General features: G+C 45.1%; 2 protein-coding genes across 4 annotated transcripts in view; one reads left to right on the top strand and one right to left on the bottom strand.

Annotated features, from left to right (window-relative positions):
* The first annotated feature begins 11,282 nt into the window (after window positions 1–11,282).
* LOC116948322 (calmodulin-1-like) lies at window positions 11,283–16,102 on the top strand. Its single transcript, XM_032964879.2, has 6 exons — window positions 11,283–11,437; window positions 13,006–13,036; window positions 13,518–13,661; window positions 13,955–14,061; window positions 14,523–14,658; window positions 15,271–16,102. The coding sequence occupies exons 1-6, from the start codon at window positions 11,435–11,437 to the stop codon at window positions 15,297–15,299; spliced, it is 450 nt and encodes a 149-aa protein (XP_032820770.1). The 5' UTR covers window positions 11,283–11,434; the 3' UTR covers window positions 15,300–16,102.
* The window catches only part of MTIF2 (mitochondrial translational initiation factor 2), a 23,195-nt gene continuing 19,212 nt past the window's right edge, over window positions 15,784–19,766 (bottom strand). For all 3 annotated transcript variants that reach the window (XM_032964876.2, XM_032964875.2, XM_032964874.2), the window contains exon 14: window positions 15,784–19,724. In XM_032964876.2, the coding sequence (XP_032820767.2) occupies window positions 19,549–19,724 (176 nt within the window). In that variant the 3' untranslated portion in view covers window positions 15,784–19,548. The remainder of the gene's footprint in view (window positions 19,725–19,766) is intronic.

Below are 19,766 nucleotides of genomic sequence, written 5' to 3'. Positions count from 1 at the left end.
ACATGCAAAAAAAAGCACTGTCTTGCACATGGTGCAAAAGCGTTGTTTTTATCATAATTTCAACTCAACGCGCCGCGCAGTATTCGCTCTTGAAGAGAGACAACGACTCAGAGGTGTGAGGAACCACAGACGAGCGGAAGGGGGAATTGAAGCAGTGAGCCAGGTGCCAAAACTTGTGCAAGCTCCGCGGCCCTCGTATATTAAGGGTGTTATCAACCAACTAATGGTGTTTACATGTGGGAGGAAACCAGAAAACCTGGTAAAAACCAACACGTGCGAGGGGGCAACACTCTATCCCGTACAGATGGAATAAGTGGACTCCGCATTCGCTTGACCACCTTCTGCTGACGAGCCAGGGCATGCGGCACCTCGACGCCCACGGCAGGGAAGTTTCACAACGCTTTGGTTCTATTCGGTAAAGTCACGTAGGTAAAAAATAAAACAACAAAAATCACGACGTTTCGGCCACAACACAAGCGGCCTTCATCAGGTGAAGGGACCAACCTGTCCAGTGGACAGCGTTGGAGTGAAGCAAGCCAAGCGCTGGTCGCCTTCTTTTAAGCTGTGAGGGGGTAAACGGCAAACGCCTTGAAAAGGAAATTAGCATAACCCACACCACTAACAACGCTTGGAATTAGCACAAGATGATAATACACCACCCTGGAAGTTTGGAGTGCCACTACTAGAACAACGTTTGTGTTATCCAACAACCCTCGCCTCCACAGTGCTGGATGACAGGTCATGTGCATAGCCACCACCAATTAAAAAGCTGCCCATTTTAATTATTTGCCAGCCAACATGGGTGTGTTGATTTATCGATTAACATTCATTCGTATGAATGAGTATTTTTTGTATGCGTGCAATTGATATGCCCAATATCAAGATAATGTTACATAAAGGGTAATAAAGTGATTGAAGAAAACTAGACAAACAAATGGAAAAGAGAGAAGCAATGCCAACGAGACTGTAAAAACGAGGCAAATATTACTTTGCTCATAAAATTGTACTACTGTATATTGCCACGTGCCGAGCAGTGGGTATAGTGGTTTCTACACAGCACTATAACGCCGGTAACTTAAGTTCGAATCCTGGCCATGGGTTACCATCAATGACGAGTGGCAACTGAACCAGTTTTGGCTGCCTGCAACACCCCCCGCCCCCCTCCACTTCCACTGCCGCCCATTCCATTAACCAACTCTCAACAGAATGGTCAAGTATGGGTAAACAACCCACGGATGGCCATCATCCAGTAGTATATTAACAAAGAGCTGTACATGATTATGATTCCAATACTACCAACAATAATCGCCGTTCACCACTAAGTGCTGGTGACGTCACCATGGCGCTTGTGCCATGCGAGGTGCACTTTGAGGCCACGTGAAGTGTCGAAGGCCTGGTGGCAGGAGGTCACGGAACAGAAACAGGTGCCATGGGTTGTCTGAGATGACTGGCAGATGCGCCAACTGTACTCCATATTGTGCCAACTCTCTGCGTTCATTGTTGCGAGCGTCACTCCTCTACCCTCTGTTGTTGCTGGAGTGTGACTACCTCCAACTGCCCAGCAGCGTCCTTCACGGACCTCCTCCACAGATGCCGATCTTGACACTGCTGGTACCAGTCATCGGCAAGTACAATCAGATCCCCATCCTTTTGTCCCACATAAATCCATCTCTTCTCTAGCCCGTGCCGTGTCCGCTTCGCCCCATCTATCCGGCCGAAATCGCCGAACAAAAACTCCTTGGGCATGCAGTGGCTGGGGATGCGGGCTACATGATCCAGCCAACCGCAGTTTCGCTTGCCAGAGGAGCTCACTGTGTTCAAATCTTTCAAGGATCTGTGAACTCCTCACACAATCCAGTCCGGTTAAACCCAGGATGGATCGTAGGCAGGCTCGCCTGAATGTTTCAAACCGGTGCAGGTGTTCTTTTAAAGGGCTCCACGTTTCGCAAGCATAAAAAGGGCATAACTGTGGCCGAGAAGACCCGGAGCTTCGTGTGGAGCGACAGGCCAGGTATCTTCCACTAGGTGTTATGCAGCTGATGGAAATATAATACAACTCGACTGATGTGAGACCTCCGGTTGCCAAAGCGGTGCTGGGCCCATATACGGAAACTTGTCCCCTCTCTCCACAACTGCCTCATCAACTTATGGGGATTCAAGGTAGGGGAGCATTTGTTGACATAAAACACCCAGGCAGGTGCTTATTTTTTGAGGGGCTGATGGTAAAGCCCCATTTCTTAGTAACATGCTCCAGGTTCAGCAGTAGCATCCCCAACTCCTCATAGCAGGCAGCAAGCACCAGATCATCATCATACATTTGGTTGACCAATAGGAGGCCATCCCTTGACCGCACCCAAGCATCGATCAGCATCCCATTGTATCTACACCAGACGGAAATGTCACCGGTATATCCATGGAAAGCTAAAACTACATGGTCGAAGGAAACGTTAAACAATGCAGGGACCAGAGGACATCCCTGTCGCACCCCGAATCGAAGGTTCCGACACCCAGCCACGCAACTTCGTTCGGGGCTTGCCCACTGCAATGAAGGTCCTTAATGATTGTGAGCAGATGGTCAGCGACTCTAAAAGCACGGAAAATAACGCAGAGCCCCTGGCCTATTTATGGTATCATTAGCCTTGACCAGGTCATTAAAGCAGAGATGTGGGTCCTGTTGAAATTCTCTACACCTCTGCTGTAGCATACAGCCAGAGAAAATGAAATATGTTACAGGACTCCTCCGGTTTGAAACCGCGTTGGGGCTCCGCAACGCTTCTTCTCAGCGTGTCTGACAAAGAGATGTTGCATTATTCCTATAGCGCAATTGAACACATTCAAAAATATAACTTGCAGCCAACGTGAAGTTCCACCACACAGGTTAAAACTAAATAATAACTGTGAATATAGCGCATTTCTAGCCAGCCACAGCAAAGTTATGTAACAGTTGTTTGCGATATATTTCCTTTTAGTTTTTCATTTCATGTGCAGCATTGGTTCAGCAAATGACAGTGTCCCGTGGCAATAGAGCTACCGCTATATATACTCTGTCTTAGACTATCCTGCTTTTAGGTGGTCCTTTGGATACGTGAGAAGAATTAGGAATAGTTGGCTAAGGGACTGCGCCGAATAATTAGAGTAATTAATTAAATAAAAGGCTACCAATATGAAGTTGATGCCATTGTTGAAAAATGTTAATGAATACATTGACAAGAGAAAGTTATCGCGTCTGCCAAAGACCTTTGTCTTGGCAGTTTGAATGAAGAGTAAATTGAAGCAACCTTAAAAACCCAACCTTACGCAAGTACTCATTGTTTTTCCTATTGTTCTCGCGTCGATTTTGTTTTTACGTGACAAAAAAAAAGCAGTCAGTGGTATACGTCTAGGGGTAAGAAGATGCTAATGACGTGAGGTTTAAAAGCCATTATGCCCGCGGGGCAATTCACTGACACCAGGCCTGGCCATTCATTGTCCAATGTTCGCGGTAACAGTTTATCTATGCATATCTGTTGAACTTCTTGTGCACCGTACGTAGCCAACCGCGCTTATCGGAGGCGCGGCTATCAAGCAATTATTGTGTACGATTGGTGAGTGATTAATGTTGAATTGTGGCACGCGAGGACCTTTCGCGATTGTGATGTTCACTGCTTGTGATTGTTTACATGGCTGGTAGCAGTCCAGAACCTTTTGCTATTATATTTACTGTTGGTGAATGTTAATTCGGAATTGTGATTCGTAGAATTCTAGAACATGTTGTTGTTTTGATGTTTACCGTTTATGATTGAATTATTCTGAATTTAAAAATGTTGCACACATAAATGTTCAATTTGCTACACTCTATAACCTGATTGTTGCTGCTGTGTTTGATGTTTAATTATGTATTAATTTACTACTCCAGAACCATTGCTGATGCAATGTTCAATCATTTTTACCCACGTTTTCGTTGGAGAAAATAACGTTTTTGGTCTCTTACGCAGTCTGAAATCAAAGTAAATGGAATTGAATATAATACTGTAATTGAACTGCACTGCTTACGGTGTGGTGTCACGTGTGATGGCCGTGCCAGCGAAACAAATCCGCGTGCGTGCATGCATGCGTGGTGTGTTCAATAAATAAATAATGGCGTTAAACACAGCACTGGGGGTCAAGGGAAGAACGTGATTATATCACGCAGTGTGGATTCGTACACACGCTGCGTCTGAAGTCAGCCACACTTTCCTCCCTGTCTCATTCAAACCAAAATTCGCAATACGCGTGTGCGTGTATTGTGGTGACCGCTACGACTATTACAGATGTGAAAACATTGTCCAATGTGTTTGCTATGAGCGGTACACTGATCGAATGTGCGGGCAGTGGAGTGACCCAGACGCCAGGCTACGAAGAGGCGGAAACATTTCAGCACCATCAAACCGCCAGAGCCCATGCCAATCATGCACGCTACCCCACTGTTTGAAATGTTTTCCAGCGTATTGACGACTGTAGGCCTATGGGGCAGTCAATGCTTCGCTGGCCCAACTCAGTCCATATTCACAAATCAATTAAGCCTTTCATCCCTTATTTGAAATGGATATCAAGCAATAATTGGCGATGGGAGTATTTGTATTGCCTTCCAATGAAGAGTGGGTTTACTTTTGACAGGTGTACACCTATTGAGATTCAGTAGGTGAACGCCTCATTAAGATAGCCTGTGCTAAAAGGCGAGCATCATTTGGTGCAGTGGCGTTGCACGGTTGGCAATGGTCCTGGTGCTAGGAATGAAAATGGGACCCCCTGTGATCTATCACTGTCACCTCACACGTCACGTCTTCGCGTGCCAATAGCGCATTTCACACGCTCACGTGAGCAGTTCGCATGCCCACAAGCCCACCAATCCCGGCCACCCGACTGCAGAATTTGACATTTCCGCTATCCCTCCAGAGTCCCAACAATTTGCCACCGCCCTGGGTAAATGACTCCAGTTGCCTACGCCTAAAGCCGGCACGGACATGGCTCCAGTTAACCACCAGCACTCGCCCCGAGTATTTCTCCACCTCTATTGCAGCCCGGTGCCTGCCCTCCTCTGCACGGGGGGCCCATGGGCAGTGGCACTGCCTGAACCCTCAATTGCTACGCGTCTGATTTGGTGGAATGTCAACAGTAATTGCCCTTGGTGTGTGCAATGGTCATTGACATATGTGCCGCCCAATGCTTGTTAGACCACGGGGACACTAACTTGTGGACAAGGCATGGCCATTTAAGCAGCCACTCTCTTCTCATAAAAGTAAAATATATTTTTCAATTCACCAGTCTATGGGTCTTCCAGGTCAATGTTTAACATCATTATTTGAGCAGGGCAAACTCTGGACCAGATCAAACACACTGGGTTGCATCGATAGAGTCACGCCTGTTAAACGATAATCATGACAAATTATTTACCGAGCTAATCCTCACTGAGTCTCAATACATTATTACGAGGGTCTTGCTTTTGTAATGTTTGGCTAATGCCATTGAGTGGATTCATGTTGGAGGAAACCGGAATACCCAGAATAACCCACCATGCGTACGGATGGGGTGGTAACACTCAAGACGACTTGACAACATCGCACCCACGCACCGACAACACCCAGTGGCCACCCATAAAAAATATATTAACCAGGCTCCAACCAGCTTAGAGATCTGGCGAGATCAAGCACATTTAAGGTGATTTGGTCATAGTCAATTGCTGCCGTGCTGCCCAGTGTTATTGGCAAGAGCTATCCACTTAAGAAATGGGGTCCGTTGAATTCAAAATCGCAACATTGTAAAACTCCATCACGCTGTATTCCGATAACAGTGATTGCAGTTTGCCTGATTGGCTCTGCCATTATTGACAACACGTAAGCCCTTATGTAACTGTCTGTGCCTTAATGCGTAAGTTGCTTACGACAGTAGCAGTATTACTGTCAAACGACATACAGATCAGCTCAATGCCCTGCATTATTTTTATTTGACTTTTCGAATTTCGCTCATCATACTGTCATCATCATTATCATCATCAGCCAGTCAGTCCACTGCTGGATGAAGGCCTCTTCAAGCTCGTGTCATCTCGCTCTGCGATGAAATAATCCTGCACACAAGCTGATTACATCGCTCCATCTCCTTTGGAGGACGATCTCTCAAAGACGCACCATTCTTAGGTGACCACTCCAGTTATTTTTCCAGGTCTCCCTTTAAAAAGAGATGCGCTCTCAATGGGCTTTGGCCTGATTATTATTATCGGATGGGAATAAATAAACGCATGTCTATTTTGTGTATGTCCGTTTCGAAGCAGTGGGCCATGACTGCTATGGTACGTACCATCCAAATTGAGTAATTTGTGGGTACTTTTTTCACATTCGGACAATGACGCCGGCACACAATCGCCTTCTCTTGTGAATGACGTCACGGAATCTTTAAAGACTACTGTGAAGAAGATCTTCATATGTTTAAGGTTAGTACACCTGCAGTATTTATTCGGGCAACCGCTGGAATGGAACCGTGAACCTCTGCAACACGTGGCGGAACGTGATATCGAATGAATGGATATTCTGTATACATACGTACTATGTATTCTGTATGCACGTAAACATGTAGCATATGGGCCAGGGTTTCCAAACCTCCTGTCCTGGCATCCCACGAGGCTACGCCTTTTAACATTGACCATTTATTTTATTTGAAACCGTTACAGACTGCACATGGCTGATTATTGCTAATCACATCTCACTTGACATAGCACCCATCCGAAATAAGAGAGAAATCGTGTGTGTGTACATGCGTGTCTGGCGTGACATGGAGGACGATTTAATTGTAACCGAAGCCCTCAAGGTCACGAGGGGCGTGTTTGACAATCATCAGGCGCGTGGAGTGTGCAACTAATAAATTTGCATATGAACTGAGGATATCGTGTCTCGCCTGCACTGGAGTTTGGTAAACTCCTGCAATGGGCTAATCGTAAAAGTTAAAGGTGCGGTCCTGCAATTACAGTATTGCACTGACACTACTGATGGCAGAAGGGCTCTCTAGTGAGCTCCCCCCTCCTCGAGACAATTTAGCCTCATCTCTTTCACGCCGACCGAACGTCTTATAAGAGGTGGGAGTGCCCACACTTCATTTGAATTTGCACTTTTATTGAGGGACTGTACGCTGTTTTGGTGTGGTCTGGAACTGGTTTTGTTTTGCTGCCTTGCCCAAGCTTGCATTTAGTCTTGAAACATCGCCGGGAATTTATTACGTACTTATTAAATTTGTACTTTCATATTAAAATAATTGGTCATTATTTAGTTTTTTTTTATATGTTTACCTTGATTTGAAGCTCTCGTGACTGCAGGGATTCATATCCATGGTTCTTTCGGTAAAGTCACGTAAGAACCAAGAATATGTTTACCTTGTTTTCGATTTTGCACTCTTACCCTTTGTTTTCATTCCTTGTTGTTGTAACTTTGTTGACCCGACCCTACTGGACACCTGTGAAAAAGAGCTTCATAGCTCATCGGATTCCTCCAGTCTGAAGAATCTGATTAAATGTGGTGTTACCCATTTATACTGCTGGGTCGATGGGGGCCAACGGGGGGGGGGATTTAAGAAACGAGCACTATTGTTTCAAGAAGTGCCGTGCCAGTAGATGCAACCAGCGACATCTGGATTGCAAGTGCAGCATGTTAAACACTCCCATCACGACAGGATCATCGTAATCTATGCAGTGCGTGGAGGACGACGTAAGAGTCCAACCTCCAATTAAGCATTGCAGATTCCGCAATTAAGAAACCGTCCGCTCAAGGTGAGAAGAGCCGGTGTCTTACCTTCCTCGCTAATTAATTATCGCAATGAGCACTTTCGCCCATTCAGACGTATTCGGATTTTTTTTAATTGGGCGGGGCTGCGATGACCCTTGGGTGGAGCGGTGGCGCAGTGGTTAGCGCAAAGGGGCAACGATCCCACCAGGGTTCGACAGTTCGATCCGCGGCCGCGACTGACACACCAACAGCAGTATGGCACATCACCCGATGATGCTGGATGTAATTACCAGCGAAACGTCGGACGACTCAAATTGTAAATGTCGATTTGCTCTCCAGCATACCGGTGGGCTGAAGTAGTAACTAATTGGTGCGTTTCGTTTACGTGGCAAATCCCTTACTAGTTGGCTGTGTCGGCTGGTGGAGGGTTACGACGCATTTATACTTACGTGATCTAGCGTACTACGTGTTAAACTAACAGCAGTGGTCCAGCACTGATGTGTGAACCAACAAGCGATGACCGGCGCAGTGAAGTATGGTCAACCAACCGATCCGCATGGCGTGACCGTCACAGCATGCATGGGGAAAATCATCCACGCGTTCAGAAGTTTAATTGACGGACATCTCTCTGAATTCCCTATCGTCATTACCATCGGCGGCCATGATCTATCCACTGCTTCTGGATGATATTGAGGCATATCCGAGAGCCATCAGCCATCTGCCATCAAGGTCCTGTGCGATAACCTGGCCGACGACGATATCATCACTCCGTCTCCACGTTGGACGTTCTTTTTATTTTCTTCCTGGGCGCGTTTCCCTCCGTTGGCTGCCAATCCGTAGTTAGTCTCGACCACACGGGGCCACCACCACCAACCAACCACCACCAACCAACCACCACCAACCAACCACCACCAACCAACCACCACCAACCAACCAACCACCACCAACCAACCACCACCAACCAACCACCACCACCAACCACCACCACCAACCAACCACCGACCAACCACAACCAACCACCAACCAACCACCACCAACCAACCACCACCACCAACCAACCACCACAACCACCACCACCACCAACCACCACAACCACCACCACCACCAACCACCACCACCAACCACCACAACCACCCACCACCACCAACCACCACCAACGAACCACCACAACCACCACCAACCAACCACCACCACCAACCACCACAACCACCACCACCCAACCAACACCATCACCACCAACCACCACCACCAACCACCACCACCAATCACCACCACCACCCAACCACCACCACCCAACCACCACCACCAACCAACCACCACCAACCAACCACCACCAACCACCACCACCAACCAACCACCACCACCACCACCACCAACCACCACCACCACCAACCACCACCACGCACCAACCACCACCAACCAACACCACCAAACAACCACCACCAACCACCACCAACCAACCAACCACCACCACCACCACCCACCACCACCAACCAACCACCAACTAACCAACCACCACCAACCACCACCAACCAACCACCACCACCAACCACCACCACCCACCACCACCAACCAACCACCACCACCACCACCACCAACCACCACCACCAACCAACCACCACCAACCAACCACCACCACCCACCAACCACCACCACCAACCAACCACCACCACCACCACCACCAACCAACCACCACCACCACCAACTAACCAACCACCACCACCACCAACCACCACCAACCAACCACCACCACCAACCACCACCACCAACCAACCACCACCACCCACCAACCACCACCCACCAACCACCACCAACCAACCACCACCAACCAACCACCACCAACCAACCACCACCACCAACCACCACCACCACCAACCACCACCCACCACCCACCAACCACCACCAACCAACCACCACCAACCAACCACCACCAACCAACCACCACCCACCAACCACCACCACCCACCAACCACCACCACCACCAACCACCACCACCACCACCCACCAACCACCACCACCCAACACCACCAACCAACACCACCAACCAACCACCACCACCACCCACCACCACCACCAACCACCACCACCAACCACCACCAACCACCACCACCACCAACCAACCACCACCACCACCCACCAACCAACACCACCAACCAACCACCACCACCACCCACCAACCACCACCAACCACCACCACCATCCCCTCGTGTGGCGCTGCAGTGGCTGCATTGTGCGTCACGCCATCCGCAGTGCTGATAGCGCGTCCAGCAGCAGCGGCGGCGGCGACGGCGTCTCACCACTGCATTGCACACCACCACCCCCCACGTTTTATTCCATCACGTTTATTTATCTCTCCTTCGCTGTTGCATTTTAACCGACGTGGTTATCTTGTATACATCTTTTTTTTAACAATACACGCGTCGTTGGGTTCCGTGCTTTTGTTCGCGAGCGCCTATTAGTAACACGAATAAATACCAAAATAAAAATGTCAATCGCGCGTTACGGTGTATACGGTTTTGGCGGATGTTGTTAAATGGCAAGGCAACCGAGCACAATTGCTGTTGTATAATCGGACAAAATGATATTGTGGGGATTTTTTATGGGCGAGGAAAACATCAATCTGTAAGCGCACGCTGCCTTACCGGGAGGTACGTCACGTACCAACATTTGAGGTTGAGTCGACCTAGGGGGTGTCCGCGCTCCGATGATAACCGATGGTCATATTGTTGATGTTCACGGGGATCGTGGATAAAATATATATTTTTTTATCGCGGCTGACAAGTCTATTCAGCGGCAGTGCTCGCGTGCCTAGACGACAAAGATCGTCATAATAATGTTTGAATCGTACACACGGGACAACGTTGTGTGCGGGGTGCCATCGGCGAGCGCCTATTAAGGGCAGTGCGATAGACAAAGAGGCGCCTCTGAACAGCACCACGCCCCGGGCCCCCATTTTTTTTCTTTGCCTTTTGTCTGCATAGCACACAGCGGCTAGCAAACAGCAACCACCATCAACAACATCACCACACCACGCATTCATTTGCAGGCCGAGTAGACCTAGGCGAGAGCCGGTTTGCAGATTGATGCAACCGCTGTTTGTCAGCTCGCGTCGCAACATTTCACCCCTCCCCTCCGTGCGTCCCCGCCTATCATCGCGTGTATCAGCAGCAGCAATGGAAGCCAGGGGCTGGCCGGGGCTCGTGCTTGATAGCGCAGTGCGCTATTACATCGGCTCAAGCCTGCTCACGGCACCGGGGGGGTCAGGCTCCATCCACTGCACGGCCCCGCTAACAAAGAGCCGCGGTGGTGGATGGAGGTGGTGGCGGTGGAGATGGGGGGCGGGGGCGGGGCGGTGATGACAAAAAAAACACCACGATTACATTTACCAGCGCGGATAAGCCGGGCCGCGCGCTCCCATTGGGCGAGGCGAGGCGCGCCAGCGGGCGGCGCTCATCGGCGTTGGGAAATGCAAATGCGCGTTGGCGGGTTGCCGCTGCGAATGCGGCGCGCGGAAGGACACAAGGCGGAGCGATACACCCCCCGCCCCCTGCACTCTCGCTCCCCCCCACCCACCACACACCACGCCTATGGCGCGAATAATAATAAATAGGCCGCTTCACCGCCGCGTGTGATCCGGTTGCCCGTGTGTTGGTGTGCGGCAAGCCGAAGCTGTCAAACCCCGCGCGAACGAACGGCACGAACGCGAAATGGTAGGTTGTCTTTTTGCCCTGTTTCGAGCTCGGCTCGTGTTAAACATTTTTTTTAAATGTGTATATATATTCGTACAATTTGTAATTTGAGGTAAACGCGTACACGTACGTTAGTTGGGTGTCGTTTTTTTGTGTGTGGTCTTAGGCGAATGTTTTGTAAAACGCGACAATTGAATAAGCGCGGGAGCGCATTGCCTGTGTAAAAAAAAGGTAAATGGTGGCGAGATGCATGTTGATGAATACGGACGGTTAAATGGGGGATCGGTTCTTTTAACGAATGCGACTAAATATTTAAGTGATGTTTCGTATTTAACGGGGTTTTTTTTTCTTCCTGACAAAGTGTAACCTTGTTGCGACATATGGCGGCGTTATTCGGATGTAATGTGCAGTATGATGTAATACGTGCTGGTGTATATATGTACACGCAATACGTGGGCATTGCTCATCCCCACGATCCACACGCTGATGTCTTTGCAATGCAGCAGTGGCCATAGCTGACGACACGGCGTGGTCACGCATTTTATTTGACATTATTTTGACGAGATATATATTTTATATTTGTGCTTGACGATTTTTTTTTTTACGTGGAAGATATCCGTGAAATGTATACGTACATTTTTGTTCAATTAATACAATTTCATTTGAAAGAAGCCTCGCTGGATTTTAATTTATTTTTCAAGGATGTCGTTTATTTCGTCTCATTTAAATGAATAAAACCCTTGCAACCTTTCTATTTTAAGGCGGGTGGAGAGCCCATTCAGAAGTAACGGGGGTTTTTTTGTTGTTGTTTACCAATTGTACATTTTGCTCACCACATTTGCCACGAATACCAAACGTTAATATATACCACAATAGAGTAGGCAAAATACGTGAAGGTTAATGCTTTGGCGGGTATAAACCATTATCGGTGACAACGTGGGACATTGGTAGCCAGTGTCTGTGCCTACATGAGCTATTGATGGATGACCGTGTATTGATTGTGTGTGGTTGGGTTGGGGAGGTTACGGTTTGCATGGTTTCTTTTGGATTGGCAAAAGGAATCCACTACATTTGCATTCATAATATTAATAATACATTTGCATTGTTAAACGGGGATGCTGCCGCCAGGTGTAATGGTGAACACCCTGGACTTGCTATGCAGAGGTCGCCGGTTTGATTTGACCTCCCAGCGCGGCAGCTGAAAAAAAAATGTGCACGTTTATTCGAATCCCTTTCACCCTCTTGTCCATCCAGTCGTGTTTTTTATATAAATATCTATGGGTACACAACAGTTAGTCCCATCGACAAATCACGTGTGGGTGGGGTAGAGTGTGGGTACTCCCACCTATTGCAAGACGTCTGGGTCAGCGTGGAAGAGGAGACAAAATACCATCGAGATGACCTCTTTTGAGCTCCCTCTAGCGGAGGCCTTTCTGTCGGTAGTGGTCGTGATAAATACATTTTACCATTAGCATTGTAAACCGTCCATGTGAAACGGTGACCTGAGATATATACGTGTCAAAGGTTTTTAAATGCACCGATTGTAAAGCCGCTGTCCACTAACATTTTCTATTTCTATAAATTTTCAGGCAGACCAGCTTACAGAAGAGCAAATTGCGGGTAGGTGACATGTTCGCATGGTATGGATATTTTACAGCACAGAGTACATACATGCCATAAGTGCAATCAGTAAAGACCACACATGCATTCTATGCGTTATTAAAATGCCTCAAGTTTGCACAGTAGTGAGCTAAGCTATTTAATTCCCTGAATGTTTTGTATTTTGCATGTGAAGCATGTGCGTGTTTGTGTACTGGTATAGAGTGGTGCCGTAGTGGCTTGCACACTGCCCTACCAATCCAGTGACCCTGCCATGGCCAACATTAGTGTGATGTGCTATTGAACTGGCCCGGGAACCCACCGAAGTCAACTCGGTGCAGTAGTCAACATCAGCACTTGGGAGACAATGGTGGTCGGGTGTGGTGCTGTCCAGACTACCTCCTAGTGTGGCATATCGGCCTTAATAGATGCTTGCCTGCAGCGCTTGCCCCAACTGTCTATATAGGCTATACGGTTGATAATTCTCTCATTTTCCCTGCAGAGTTCAAGGAGGCGTTCTCCCTTTTTGACAAGGATGGCGACGGTACCATCACTGTCAAGGAGCTGGGCACCGTCATGAGGTCTCTGGGCCAAAATCCCACCGAGGCTGAGCTGCAGGACATGATCAATGAGGTGGATGCCGATGGTATGTTCAAAGACCTGTCAAGTATCACGAGTCGTCTATTTTTTTCTGTTTCTCACCCTAAGGTAGCTTGCCATCAGCAAACATAAGAATGCCATAGGGTAGAAAGTTGAACTTTTATCTTCTGTTGATTGCCTGGCATAGGTGTGGCCTTTTTTGTAATGAAAACCATTTGTTGGAAGTAACCAGCCATTTGTGCTGCATGATCTCCTAACATAGATCTATTTACAAAGAAGTCAAAACATTTGCACTTTATTTTTCCCTAACTTTAATTCTTTATCCCTTTATGTTTTCAGGAAATGGAACCATTGATTTCCCCGAGTTTCTGACAATGATGGCGAGAAAAATGAAAGACACCGATAGTGAGGAAGAGATACGAGAAGCTTTCCGAGTGTTTGACAAGGTGAGATGAGTAACTTGAGCTTTTTTAGAACCAGTGGTAAAAACAACAAATGTACCGACTGATTTTTGTGATTCATTCATAAATTGTACCTTTTGATGCAATTGCATTGAGATGTTTTATACATCTGAATTGTATTGCATGCCAATTTGTGCCTTGTGGCAGTTTGTCCCACAAACCAACGTGGGTTAGGAAAAAGCATTTTTACACCGCAGTGTTCAAGTTCAGACCATAAAAAAACCACAATGGCTTTTTATTGTTAATGATGTCACATGGTCTCAATTAGTTGCTTTGAAGTAGTAGGCAAGCAGCTTGCATATGAAGCCTTACCATTACCAGATTAAGTTTTGGTTCAATAGCTGAACCCACGCAGTCTTCCACCATCTGTTGCAGGCATGAAACACCGTTTTGTTATGCAATCATGTTTAATTGATTAAAAAATATATATTTTTGCATTTACACAGGATGGGAATGGCTACATCAGTGCGGCAGAGCTGCGTCACGTCATGACGAACCTGGGGGAGAAGCTCACGGACGAGGAGGTGGACGAGATGATACGAGAGGCTGACATCGATGGAGACGGACAAGTCAACTATGAAGGTACATTAATTTTGTTGGTGCTGTGTTAAATGGAAGATTATTTACGCAAAGTATCTTATGTTGTGACAAGCAGATATAATGGAGCAGGGAAGTGAGCTAATTGTAAAACGCTCTGACTGTCGTGGCATTGGGCATCCACGATGCTTTGAGAAAATAATTTGTAAATCCAGGCTTATTTCAATCACCATTCAAGGCATTTTTATATTTTAAAAATGTTAGTCCAATATAATCAATTCATCTCACACAGTTCAGCCTGATTTTGAACACATATGCATGTTGAAGGTATATTTGTTCACGCAACAATTTATACCTTTCAAAATGTGGTTAAAATTTAGGCATGTGATTGGAATTTATTCAGTAGCAACAATTCATTCAGTAGCAACCAGATTACATGAACCTGATGAGCCACATGAAACATTTCCTCTTTTGCAAGGGAAACCTGGGTAATGGTACTCAACAGTGGTTTACCCCAATAGAAAATTCAGTGACGCTAACCCATCTTAATTTCTATGCACAAATTAGCCCCAGTAATAAACTACGGTAACATACAAAAGTACTTTGCAATTTTTTGTGTGAAAAAAAACTTACATTGTGTATTTTGTTGTTTTACAGAATTTGTCCAAATGATGACAGCAAAGTGAATGTGAAAGGCGTTCAACCAAACGATGAAGAACAAATTGCTATTTTTAGGACATACTTGAGGAAAAAACTCAAATCTTGACGTATGTTTCCGTGTGTTTAAAGAGGAACAAGTTACTGGAATGCTGTCTACAGAAAATGTTATACATGTCTATAATGGATTTACAGCTGTAATCAGCTAACAGCCATCAGTATCTTTATTCCATTTTAATTATTTAATATGCATGAAAATAGCTTAAATAAGCAAAAGTGTAGTTTGATAATAGAGTGGTGGCATTGGCCGAGACATGTACATATATTGTATGTTGGAATGAATTCATAGGAGACTGTTAATTTTATTGCCAATTTGTCAAGTTTCAAGTTTCTCTGCATCCTATACAGATGTTACTGCTTTGCACTATGGTATATTTTAAGTGCTTGTGGGGTTTGTCTTTGCCAAAGTGTTTGGGTTAATTTGTTTCGCAGACTAGCTTTTTAGACAACCAAAGCCCAGTTATTCTGTGATTCATATAGCGCAAACTCAATGTTTGCTATTGTGTTATCTGAAGACCTCGGCCAGGCATGTTAACGACAAACCTGCATACACATTCTGGTTTGCTAAAACTCCCAATGTCATTTAAAGTAAACATCAATTTACTGTAACGTGACGATTGGTTAATTCTGCTTAGTTACAACAATCATACACCAATATCTACAATTGTTTTAATTTTTTCTATTTTTCTTTTTAAATGTTGCATGGGACTTGGTGAATCTATCTACGGTAGTGTTTAACTTATAAATAAACGCATGGAGGCGGTGAAAAGGTCGTGCTGTCTGGAGTGCATTTATGCCTGAACTAATAAGCTGCTGTGCAATATGATTTACATTGAGCTGATCAAATGATAGGGAAAATGCTTGAAAATTTTGATGAATGGGTAAAAAAATGAGCCCAAGTGCATATAAATGGTGCAGCCCAGAAATTTATTGATCATACTACTGTTGGTGGAAGGGCCCTCCCACTTGAGGGAGATCAAAAGAACCCCTCAAAATGGTATTTGGCCCATTCTTCCATGCTGGCCAAACATAGTAGAAGAGATGGGAGTACCCGCACTTTATTTTACTACACACGACCTGCCCATAGACTAATTGTGGTTGCACACATTTTTACTGCTGGGTGGACAGAGGCAGGGTAATGTAATAAATGTGCCCATTCCAACTCATGCGCTGGGAAATTGAATCAAACTCTAGAATGCAAATCTAGTGTGATAATCGTTACACCAGAGCAGCATCTCCATGTATGCGTCTCGGCTCCATAGGACAGCCCAAACAGTGCTGGATGAGTGGCCATCATGCACTGTCAGGAGAAAACTAGCAAAATCCATTGTTCCAATGTCTATGCCCACCAACCTTGACTAATGAATGTTGAAATAAACCCGACAACCTGGATAACACTGAGGCCCTCATCCAGCAGTGGATTAACAAATGGGCTATACATGTGTATATATTGCATGTACAGTACATGGAATAGGACTTATTAATCTCTACCCAGGTGAAAGCTCTCGGCTCGATATGAGATGCATGTATAATAAAAAAAATCACAAATATAATTAAAACATCTAATCATTACAATAAAATAGTATTTACATCAATAACCACATTCACGCAGTGGTGCAATTTACCTTCTGGTATTTTTTATTTTAAAAAGGAACATTACATTCATGTTGTTTTGGTCAAACATGGCCATGCATTTTCTGATTTTCCTGAGGTCCGAAAGGTTTCACCAAAATAGGCCCATCTTCAAATTTCAGCAAACCTTTTTTATGCACAATTCAAAACATCGGCTTAAAAATATTTACTAAAAAATATATAAGTGAACAGTATTTTTTATTTTAAATATTGATATTCACTGCAGAAATCCTATTTTCACGTCACTTTTATAGATATTCACATCTGGTTTATTATACATAATTCAGTTATGAATCTGCTGCTTGATAAATGCCTCGTGGTCATGGGAATACTTGACTATACTTCACCACGCTAGTCAGTGTGGGTATGTGGCAAGCCAAATTAAACTACAAATCCACCAGGCCTGGACTGCCAACCGTCAAAACAATGAAATTAAGTGATGAAAACTATTTGTGAAAACACCAATATACAAATGAGTTTACCAGTGAATAAAGATGAAAACCATATTTTGGTTGAGAGGCTGGAAGCGCGTCCATGTCTGCGGGAAAGTTTTTTTTACGCCCTGGTTGAAGGGGCAGGGAAACCAGGGCCAGATTTCACCACTGGTGTTAGCCATACCCAGGAATCGAACTCTGGTGACTGGGTTCGTAGTGCAGGGGACCAACTTTTGCACCACTTTTCATAAAAGTGGATTTATCGGTCAGGTAAAGTAGCACTGCCCACGAATGTTCGCGGGATACACGACCACACGAACCCTGCTCAACGCTCTGGAATGCGAGTGACATCACGCAGACGTGCGTGGTGACGTCACCACCGCGCACTTGACCGGCAGTACACCAGCGAGCAAAATTTATTTTTAAGTATCGTATGTTTTGGGCATATATTGAATATGTATTTTTTTTTACATTTCCAAAATGTAAAACTAGGCAAGCCAACTATCTGATATGACAGTTTCATATTTCTAGCAAATATATTACTTTTTATATACTGCACTCAGCAGCAAACATGAAATCAGTATTTTTACAGTCGCAATATATCAACACGTATACTAAATTTTACAAGTTAATATGATACAGGCTGATCGTACATGTTTAAAAAAAAACGTTAAACATGTACGTTTCTCATCTTCAACACAATGTTATCATGAGCTATCCACTGATGTATGAAGGACTATCCAAGTGGTTGTCATCTCTCATGGCCTTGTGATACAATACATTTAGTGCTTACAAGAGCTGATTTCATGACTCTATCTCTGCAGTCAATAACCACAGCCACGTTCCTTCCTTTGGCTGCCACTCCCATCAGTATTCTCGACCATTATTCTAGTTGCGTCTTGCCCAAGCCTATTTAAATGTCTCCGTTTGTTCTCTAATCCAGGTTCCTTTCCTCCCCGTATAATTCCAAGCATGTACCTTTCCATGCTGATTTGTCCACTTCATATTTTTCATACAGTATTATCAATGTCCATGACACGTTACGCCAAAGCTAATTAAACATGTTCTTCTTGGGAACATCGCCGAGTTGATTCATAATTGATTGTTAGGTTAGGCCACGTAATCATCTGACAATGTCATTAAACAACCGCTCACCACCGGGCATAATTCAAAATTGTCACGTGCACAACTGTTTATCGCATCCGTTATTTTGTCAGCTCACCGTTAAAATGAACAATCCTCACAACCAAATTTCGTAATTAAATATAACGTTTCATATGCAACAACATCAAACATAAGGACAATATCCCAAAAGTCAGAGTAACAATCCAGGTAATCAGAATTACTGTTAACTGATGCAGATTTCTTGCCATGTTTTTCATTAAGAGTTCAATTTTACAAAGCACCCCAACCTGTTTTCAAGAACTTCTTTATTTAAATAATTTGTATTCGAGACTACCTTCAATATCCTATCCTAGATACCTGTAGTCTGATGTACATTCCAGTTATGTCCCTTCTGATAGATATCTTCAATTAAGGTGAACTTTTTGGATGACTCGTGTTGCTTATATTTATCTCGAGTCCTACTTGCAGCCTTTATTAACGCCTTCCATCATTTCCTGCAGTTCATTTTCCATCAGTTGCTATATTGACTGTCATCAACAAATAAGTAACGGTTAATATATATTTTTTTACATTTATACTTATGCCATTATTTCTCCACCAATACAATTTTGGAAGACATCTTCCATCACGCACAGATGCAGAAAACACGCTGGGTCTGCAAATTAAGTCTCGCACTTCTCATTTTTGAGGAAATGCAATTTTTACAAGTATACCATTACTACTAATAGCACTTGATACTCCTGTGAAACATTATAACAGTTATGCAATAGCAAGGTACATGCTCGTGCTATGAAAGGATAGTGACTACGAGAAGAAAATGTTCTATGCATGCGAAGGAGATTGCCTTTTTGAGAATTCAGTTAGGTAAAGCAAATCAGTGTGCAAGCATGGCAGTGCAAAAAACAACCCCTTTGTACAACTTTAACACACATGGCACCTAACAGAATTGCATTTATGCCTGCATCACCAAGTAAGCAATACACTTTTAATATTTCTTTAATCATACATTCTGGGGGACGGTGTGTTTCTAAAACCCTGGAGGTTTCCATTGTATCTGCTGAAGAACCTTCTGCTCTTCATAACAGACAATGCTGTCCCCGATTTGAAAGTCGGCATCATCATCATCCATCATCACGCCACACTCCATGCCCGTCTTCACCTCCTGCACGTCATCCTTGTGGTGCTTAAGTGATGACAACTTCCCTGAGAAGGCAAACGGGCAAACAATTGTGAATGACTTTCAAA

This window comes from Petromyzon marinus, chromosome 33, assembly GCF_048934315.1.
Source record: "Petromyzon marinus isolate PM22_M1 ecotype Great Lakes invasive population chromosome 33, UKy_Petmar_22M1.pri1.0, whole genome shotgun sequence".
Lineage (NCBI taxonomy): Eukaryota > Metazoa > Chordata > Hyperoartia > Petromyzontiformes > Petromyzontidae > Petromyzon > Petromyzon marinus.
The sequence above is the reverse complement of the archived record's forward strand: the minus strand, read 5'-3'. Positions and strand labels throughout refer to the sequence as shown.

Excerpts from the sequence above, each read along its gene's own strand:
- LOC116948322 (XM_032964879.2), top strand. Across the intron at positions 13,037-13,517 it reads TACAGAAGAGCAAATTGCGG|AGTTCAAGGAGGCGTTCTCC; the intron begins GTAGGTGACATG and ends TTTTCCCTGCAG. Across the intron at positions 13,662-13,954 it reads CAATGAGGTGGATGCCGATG|GAAATGGAACCATTGATTTC; the intron begins GTATGTTCAAAG and ends TTATGTTTTCAG.